The sequence below is a fragment of the Citrus clementina genome, unplaced genomic scaffold (genome assembly GCF_000493195.1).
Source record: "Citrus clementina cultivar Clemenules unplaced genomic scaffold, Citrus_clementina_v1.0 scaffold_3, whole genome shotgun sequence".
In the NCBI taxonomy this organism is placed as follows: domain Eukaryota; kingdom Viridiplantae; phylum Streptophyta; class Magnoliopsida; order Sapindales; family Rutaceae; genus Citrus; species Citrus x clementina.
Window position 1 is genome coordinate 24581131 of NW_006262339.1, and position 10007 is coordinate 24591137.

Sequence of the window (10007 nt, forward strand, 5' to 3'; positions counted from 1 at the left end):
TTTTGAAATGCCCACCCCAACGAACAACTTTTGAGTTTTCCATTATTGGCCTATTGCAGTTTTTTCCAACATTCCTTGTTTAATTGATATATACATTTGTCACTTTATTTATCAAAAAAAAAAATTAATATCCAAGGAACATAGGAATTAAATATGGGAATATAGGAAGCACAAAACAACTAAAATCCCTAGATAAAAAGTAAGTTGTCTATAAGTATCTTAATGTTCTTTTCATTCCTTTTGTCAAAATTTTATAATCTATTTTTTTATTTTTGTCAAAGTATCATTGTTCTTTTAAAAAATATATATATATATATACAAAGTATAAATTTATTTTTTAGTCTATTAATTTCTCTAAAATTTAAATATAAATGATCAACTAAATGTTAGTTTGTTGAAAACACTCCTACCGTCGATGCTGACCGTTACTCGAAATGTTATCAATAATATGTGATTTATGCAACTGAACATATAGCATTAGTTAGGAATGAACTTTGCAATAAAAACAGAAATTGAGCTAGAAAAGACAACCGAGTGAGATCAACAAATGTAGATCCAAGACAAATAGTTTTGTATATATTATTAATTTGATTTCCCGTTTGAAGAAGTTTTCAACCGTAACGGAATGTGACACGTGGCGCGTGCATCTGACCTCATACTACCGGTGACCAATAACCAATAGCCAACACTCGATCATTTTTTAAAAATTTACCCGCACAGAGAAAACGACGTCGTGAGCGACCCTCGCACGTACCATTTGAAAAAAGAAAAAAATGCAGTTGTATGTATCATCATCATTATTGCTCTCCTTAATCATGTACAAGAACGTGTCCGTGTCTATCGTCTCACTTTGATTCATTTTCTCACCAGACACCCACTTTATTGCTCCTCTTCATCTTTTAATTTAAAAACCAAATATTATTTTTTCTTTTTCTTATGATTAAGAAATGGCTGCGAAAATTGGATCATTTAGACACAGTTTTGCAGAAAGGAGCAAAGAAAGATTGCTATCTAGGAAGGGCTATTCAGACTTTGGCCTGAACAGCACGGATGACGATGGCAGCGAAGATGGAATCAAATGCAGATGTTTCCGTTGGATATCAGACGGAGTCACCAATTTTTGGACCAATTTGCAAAACATTTTTATTCAATTCTATGACATGGGTCGTAAGGATCCTCGTAAAGCCGTTTTTGCTGCCAAGATGGGCTTGTCGTTGGCACTTGTGTCATTGGTTGTCTTTTTCAAAGAGCCACTCAGTAATGTTAGCCAATAATCGATCTGGGCAATTCCTACTGTTGTTGTAGTTTTTGAATTCAGCGTAGGTACTAGTTTACAATCATGCGATGCGACTAAAACAAGCAAAATCGTATTGAGATTTGGATATGGAAGTGATTTTGTAATGTTATTGAATTTCATGTAGGTGCAACGCTTAACAAAGGATTCAATCGCGCTTTAGGGACGTTTTCTGCTGGTGGCCTTTCTCTGGGCATTGCAGAGCTCTCTCTGTATGCAGGGGCTTACCAGGAAGTTATTTGTCATCAGTATTTTTATAGCAGGTTGGCATCTTGTTAGCAATTAATATCTATCAATCATTGCCTTGGAGCCCATTTCTTGAATTGTTGCTCTTATATTTTTATTTTGTCCTTTTCAAGATTCTGTGCAAGTTGTGCTAAATTGTACCCCAAATTGAAACCATACGAATATTTCGAGTCTTCTTGTTGACATATTGCATTGTACTTGTGTCTGGAACTTCAACAACATTTTTCCGCACAGCATTTTATCGGTTAGTGCTTATTGCAGTTGGTGCTGGGATATGTTTGGTTGTAAATGTGTGCATATATCCCATCTGGGCAGGGGAGGATCTGCACAAGTTGGTGGTCAAATTTTCAAAGGCCTCGCTACTTCCTTGGAATGTTAGACATTTGCTTCTTAGATATTCGGTTCTCTTTGATTTGAGCTGAATTCTGATGAGTAGTTGATTGATTTATCATATTGGACTTGGATTTAGGATGTGTTAGTAACTACTTGCAGTGTGTTGAATATGAGAGAGTCCCTTCGAAAATTCTTACATATCAGGCTTCTGATGACCCAGTGTATAATGGTTATGGATCGGCTGTACAGTCTACGAGCCAAGAGGAATCTCTGGTATAATCAGTATAACTTTGCTGGTTCTTTCCTCAACTCCATCATCTTTGATTTCTTTTTCTTTCCTGCAAGGCCTGTCCTTTTGACAGACCAGAAAGTTTGGATCGCTTGTACTCTTGTACTCTGCAGATGGATTTCGCAGTATGGGAGCCACCTCACGGCCCTTACAGGTCATTCAATTATCCCTGGAAAAATTATGTTAAAGTAAGTGGTGCATTGAGGCACTGTGCATTCATGGTCATGGCTATGCACCGATGTGTACTTTCTGAAATACAGGTAAGTGGCTTTTTTCCTATTGCTTTAGCTGCTGTTTTAGCAACTTAGGCTTATGGTCAAATCTGTACTTGGAGAATGAAAGTGTCATTCAAGGATCCTTTTATTATCTCAAATATGTCTAGTGAACCATATTTCTCTTGGAGTAATGGTAGCCCATCTAGGTAAGTCGTTTCAGTCATTAATAGTGAGTTTCTGAGCTTCAATGTACTAATGAAGTTTAGCTCTAGTCCCATCTTTCCAATCTTTTGCTGGTCCTTCTTCTTGATAATTGGTACAATCCAGCTCTTAATCGGCATATATCCCCACCAGATTTTTCTCAATCAGAAGCACTTGAATTGCGATCCTTGAACTCCTTTCACAAACTAATAGTTTCAGCTTTGTGGGCACAGCTTTGATGGTCTCAAATGCCAAAACTCCCCTTTTCTTCTCCCCATTCACTCTGCAAATTGCCATCAAATTTGGTTAATTGGCATTTTATTTATTTATTTGTTCCCGTATTGCAATTCAAAAGAATAGTATATATTCATGCATGCTGGTTTGGTAGCATTATTTTGTTCTTCTTAATCTTAATTAAATTTTTTATATATACGCTATCACTTTCCAAATAAATGAGAATTACATGGTATGTGAAGAAATAAATTGAAAAAAAAAAGAAAATTTCAGATGCAAGGCACTTAATTAAAGAGTGCAGTTAATGAATCAAATTTCCTTGAAACTTTATACTTCAGGAAACATTAGCAATAAAGCTGAAGAAGTCTGGATCAAGTCGAAGTTTGTAGAATTTATGAGTATTATATTTAATTTAGGTTTATTAAAATTTACTTTCTTTCATAGTGGTTTATTTAATTTAAGTTTATAAAAAAAATGAGTGAGAGGTAGGAAGGGTATGAAAAAGCACAGAGAACAAACAACAAATTGTGATTGCCTTGTCACGGACCTCTTTCTATTATATGGCCCTCATTCCATGTCTAATTTCTGTGAGAAACAAAGGTCTAGATTCTAGAAATAAGAGATGAAAAGAGAAGATAAAACATCCTTATAATCTACTGAATGTATAAATCTGCATCTGCATATTATATAGCAAACAAAATTAAATAGTTTCCGTCTTACGAAGTTTTGAAATTGATTTACCTTTCTTTAGCTGTTGCCAAGTCATTTCCATGTGATTTTGTTGTTCTTAACCAGTAATTTTTCTCTCCACTCTTGTGTATTAGCAGCAGATGTCTTGTGGTGATTCCTTTTTGTAAGCTCCATTTCTTTGTTTCATTCTTGAGTGAGTTAATAAAATATGTAGCAAAAACATTCAGGATTCTAAATTTTGTGTTAGGCTGCAAGTATTTGGAGTCTGGATTTAGATATATGTTTGGTTTGCAAATTTTAATGTGCAGGCACCACCAGAGAAGAGACAAGTTTTTGCTAGTGAGCTCCAAAATGTTGGCAATGAAGGAGCTAAAGTATTACGCAAGCGTGGAGACAAAGTTGAGAAGATGGAAAGGTTAAGCCCTGAAGGCATACTATTTGAAGTTCATGAGGCGGCAGAAGAGTTGCAAATGAAGATAGACCAAAAATCATATCTTCTGGTCAATTCAGAAAGCTGGGCAGCCATAGCGCAGCGCAAGGAACTGCAAGATTCTGAGAACTTTAATGAAGTCAAAGATGATGAAAACAAAGTGATTAACTTGAGCGAAGTGTGTGTAAGAAAATTAACAGTGAGATAACAATTTAATACAGTAGCTAATTTAAACAACAACGAAAAACAGCAACTGGAAATCACGAATGAACAACTGGAAAAACAGCAGGGAAAAGAAAACCGAAATAGAAAATAAACCCGAGGCTTGCAGCACGGTTTCCTTAAAACAGATTTACCACCTACTGTAGTGCTTTAGGCTTGCTGGTAATTGTTTCCCAGGATACAACAGGCACGAATTATCCGTCAAGTACAGATTGATAATTCTGGCGAACCACAACAGTGTTCAAAGCTCGATAAAAAACATAACGTTAGGAGGAAAGAAATTTTGAAGTGCTCTCTGTGTGCTGGTTGTTCTTGTGTGTGTAAAAACAAAAGAGGAATGTGTCTTTTTATACTCATGTGGGTACGTAACAGCAGCATAAAAATTGAATTTCAAAATTCAATATATGCTATTTAATTGCTGTAACAACCATTGAATTTAAACAATTCAATTCAAAAATTGAATTGCATAACAGCCCAAAAATAATTGCAAAGTTGTTACAAATCTTTTGAATTCAAAAGGTGTGAAACTGTTAACAAAAAAAATTAAAAGGAAAATAAAAACGTACCATGCAAGCTTGGGTGATTTTGGGCTGACATTCGCGTACGCACATGAGTTCAACCAAATCGGTCATGAATTATTTTGGGTTGACATTCACGTACGCACATGAGTTCAACCAAATCGGTCATGGGATTCACACCCCCTGTGAACACACGTGTGGAGAGAGCCTCTATTATTAAAATTCTTGTTCATGCATGGTTAAGTGTTTATATATAAACACTAATCCCTTGGCTTCTTTTTCCCATGTGGGATAAGCTTCATTTCCATTCAAATTTCCAACTTCAAAGGTGAACTTTGAGAGACAATTTCTCATTCACCCAAACACCATTTTGAGAAAATAAAAATACACTTTTGAAGTATTAACGGAGTAGAATCCGAACCTCACAAGATTTTCCACTTTCAGTAAGTGGGACCTACTCAAAATGTGCCCTCAAAATAGCATATTGATATACTATTTTTTCAACAGTGTGGGATGCTCAGAACCCAAACATGGGCATGAACTATCCTATGCAAGAACGGATTTCCTCAGAAAATATGTCGAGAAATCCAATCTCGTGGCCACGGATGTCGTTTCATAATATTGAGTCCACGCTTGGCTTACAGGAATCAAAAGTATTGCTTCACTCTTGATTGAATTTGTTGCGAGGCTCCAAAATCTTGTTGATGCCTTTGAAGAACTATGTGAAAAAGAAAATGTCAAGGAACCTGTTGAGCCGCCAATTGGGAAAGGGGAGGTAGGATTTTGGAGCAGGCTTAGCAGATGCTTTCAGTTGAAGCGCTGAGATAGCTTTAAAGATCATTTTTTCCGATCCATAAGTTGAATACATGTCGTTGTCAACTGAGACAGTTTGATAAGCTGATGCTTTGTGACTTGTGAATATGATGGCTTTAGCTTGCTCTGCCCCCCATATACATAAAAAATGTAGTAATGCAGTGGAGAGGTTTTGTCATAGAAATTCTTAATAGCATATGGGGTTTAGAAATCAATGCATATAAAATCCATTTTCAAAAAAAAATTATTGAGACATTAGTCTACAGTTTTTTTTTAAAAAAATTATTTTTTTATTTTTATAATTTTTAACCAAATATTTATATTTTAAGTGTAAAAATAATTTTTTCTTAGTAGTTACAGTAGCTGCAACATAAAATCCACAACACTTCATTATCAAATAAGCCGTACGTTTGAATCATCTAAACAACTTACTAGGATGCCATGATTCACATAAAATTATCAGCACTTAACAACACAAAAGTCAAAAAGCAAATACTCTTACTCAAGTCTTATATTTGTTGCACGAAGAAGAAAGAAGATAACAATTTTAAATTAACCAACAGGTTGAATCTTATCCTAATACACACTATCAGCTTTGAATTAGCATACCTTAGAAGTCCTGAACTCATTCACGGCCACTCGAAGAGAATCATCCGATAGAATCAACCGTGACAACGCTCCAGTGCTTAACCTGCCACATTTTTTCCTTCCGAGTTGGGGAATCCGAAGCAGGGATTGAGCGGCCAGCGCCATCATCAATTTCAATTTCCCTCACTGTGAATGTGATAATCCAAGCAAAGCTTCGTTCTAGTAACACATTCTTATAGCAGGCCCAGCCCAATCCAGCCCAGTCGAGCAAGTGAGCAATGTTATTATTTTATTATTTTTGAACTTGCGGTGGCTCTGTATTATTTGCAAAATACTCATGTAAGGCAGAGAATATATTTTATATTGGAATATTTTCAAAATAAATGGTGCTTTAAACAGGTTTTCGATTGTAAAGATATGTCATATGCCTAATTAAACAGTGTCGGGTATAATAAAAATATATCTTTTTATTTAAAGATGTATCCATTCACGGTTTTATACTTCAATTTAAAATGGTAATGATTTATTTTGGACCGGTGATGATCTAATTCAAATTTTGATTTAATAACCATAAATGAAAAACTACATTTGTAATGTGTCTCGAAGCACCATCAATTCCTACCTATATTTCAATTAAAATAAGAGTGAAACTATTGGCACCCATTTATTATTCTTATAAAACTTATTTCAAATAAAATTACAGTTAAGGGTAAAGAAGAAATAAACACATGTAGGATTTTTTCTTCCCAACAAATTACTTACATTAATAATCAATCTTTTTTTTTAATTTCCTACCATTATTTCTTATCTAACTAAGATAAATTGTATAAATCTAGCATAATCTATTTTTCTTTTCCTATTTCTTATTGATTAAATATTTTCGTACTCAAGATTACTTTCAAACTACAATCTAAAATATGTGTTATTTAAGCTAATGATTAGCATTCAAACTTTATCACCTAGAAAACTTTTTAATTTGTATTTAGGATAACAATAAGATTGCAAAAGAGATGAAAAATAGCACAATACTACTTTGAGTTTTAAGAATAAAAGAATATTAAATGAAAAACTAAAAGAGTGTCTTTGAAAATAAAAGGAAATGTTTGGAAATAAAATAAATATAACTGAAAAAAGGATTTGATGAGGAGACTAGAGGGGTGCCAATAGTCCAACTTTTAAAATAAAGTTTTATCAATTATTGCTCCCCTTTTCTGCAATTATTATTCCCCACCCATATTTCTCCAACATTTTATTTCATATATTTACTCCTACTACACTCTAACAAAGGACGCCTTTTGGACTACATCAGTTTCTAGATGCATTTTATTAATAAATTAAATAAAGGCACCATCCCTTGTTCAATTTCTCTAAATGACCACTTTCTGTCAGCTCTCTTAAAATTTATTAAGGAATCTATGTTGAAGACCATTTCATCATTAGTATTGTGTAAATGTATAAAAATACATTTTACACTTTGAAATTTAAAATGACCTTCTTTTAGCACAAAATTTTTAAACAAATGCCTCTAACTAAGCGACAAATTTAAAAATACATGATAAGTACCATATCAGCCATATAAAAAGTGAATCATACTATGATATAAGTGCATTTATTTTGAAAAACCATCTCGTAAATAATGGTTATATTGAATCTAAGTAAGTGCATATCATACAAGACACAACCTGGCCCAGCCTCTCTGACGGATTCAAGGTGAATCATGTGATCTTATATCTAAAGCTTGTGAAATAAATTTAATTCATGAATGCATAACACTAGTCTCGGCCTTTGTTATAAACATATAATAACATATGTGACTCATTCAAAAATATATTCAAAACTTTCACAGTTTACATCTTACTGTACATACATACACTTTATATATATACATATAAACATAAACATGCTCAAAATATAAGTTATGCAGTAATGCGTGTCGTGGCCAACATTAACTGATTAGAAACTAAACTGCACAAAATCCTATGAAAATCTTAAAGAAATGGGGGTAAATAGGAAAATAGTATACTTGTGGCTAAATGAATGGATATATATATATATATATATATATATATATATATATATATATATATATATATATATTAGCGCTCTAGTGCTCGTACATAATTGTATGACATAACTTCGCACTGAACGCATTATACAAGCAAACATAAAATCATATATTTATACATGATAAAACTGCACCAAATAATATCTAGAAGAAATAACTCTCAATACTCGATGGAATCATCATTGCACAAGTAAAGTAGGGGAAACACCTCGCAATACTCAGCGGAATTAACTACATCACAAGCGCCGAGTAATCTAACTCTCAATACACATACATAGAGCCTATGGTGAAGGGTACACATATGGTATCTGGCAATCACATCTCATTAGTCAATCAATCATATAATATGAGTACAAATAATCATGACATGATACTAAATCATACTATCAAGCATAAATACTTTGTAGAATACATATAAGTAATAATAGTAATCCACTCACAAAACATTTTTCACTCCGGGGCTTGTTGGAGCTCTTATAGATTCCTTAATTCTTGGATTTCTCCTAAAATATAGGGTTCAAAAATTAACTGTTAGAACTGATATAAAAACTTTTACATATGACATAAACTAAATCATAATTGTTCAAATTTCTTAAATACGTTACCTACTGACTTACTGGATATATATAGATATAACTATCCAACTCTCTTTCCTATAATTTTTCCTCTCAATTCCTCTTTTCAAAATTATTTTTCACTCTCGGTTTTTCTTTTCTTCATCCAGTTAAACATGTTCTTTGACATATAATACAGTTTATGGTCAAAAAACTCATACGTAATTGAAATTAAATTATTTTTTAATCTCAATTTTAAAATATTTTAAAATATTTTAAAAGATTTTCAAACATAAGATACAATGGTATACAATTGAAGCCTAATCCAACATTGAAAGATTAAATAAAATTAATTTTCATCACTACTCAAGAGACTTGAAAGGACGTTAAGGTAGCGTTTATTTTTTATTTAAAATCTGAATAGGTTAGAATTTGATTAAAGCCGAATGGCTTTGAATATAAATGTTTCAATAACATGTTAATTTTTTTAATATCTAAAAATTAAATGGCATCTTGTTTGTTTTTATAATAAGAAAACACATCAAATGTGGTTATTTAACATTTATGTCTTTATAAGTCAAAACGAATAAAAGGGATTAGGCTTCGTAGTTTATGAAATAACTATATTGAATTGAAATATTTTTAGGATATAGTATTTATTTTCTATTCAATCATTTTTTTCATTTCGGCAAAGGTCACAAAAATTTACTTTTTTAATTCAAATGTAAATATCTAAAAATCAGACATATGTTACAAAAAAAAATAAATAATTAACTTTTTTAAAAAAAGTTAAACTTTATATGTTTAAAATAAACGCTAAGGAACATGAATAAGAGCTATTAAAACAAAAACAAAAAGAATAATTTGGAAACTAAATACAATTAATTGAGAGATGAGGACCGATAAGATAAATTCTAGATAAAAATTAAAATATCAACCCTACTTATTGCTGGTAGTTATGAGCATTAAAGCACAGAAGCCGTGTCTTGATAAGTATGGAGTTCGTGCGGAATTTTCAGCTAGAAGTCTACAAAGCAGTGGAATTAATCAATCATCGTGGAGTGCACGGTGGTTGGACAATGAGATGAAATTGAAAAATTATCACGGAACGTGAACGAAGGTTCATGGCATCCATTTATTGTACAGAGTCACGCACATTTGGTTCAATAATTGTTTTCATCCGAATCAAAATCTCTCTCTAATCAATTCAACCGTTCCTGTTGATTATGGCTTCTTCTTATCGAAACAACAAGAAGTATGATGTTTTTGTTAGTTTCAGAGGAGAGGACACCCGAGACAACTTTACATTGAGATG

General features: G+C 32.8%; 1 protein-coding gene and 1 pseudogene across 1 annotated transcript in view; both read left to right on the forward strand.

Moving 5' to 3' along the window:
- Nucleotides 1-947: 947 nt before the first annotated feature.
- LOC18048500 lies at nt 948-5495 on the forward strand (annotated as a pseudogene).
- Nucleotides 5496-9687: 4192 nt separating this feature from the next.
- Nucleotides 9688-10007, forward strand: part of LOC18049117 (putative disease resistance protein At4g11170) — a 3552-nt gene continuing 3232 nt past the window's right edge. The window contains exon 1 of the mRNA XM_024187213.1: nt 9688-9760. Coding sequence (XP_024042981.1) covers nt 9688-9760 — 73 coding nt within the window. The remainder of the gene's footprint in view (nt 9761-10007) is intronic.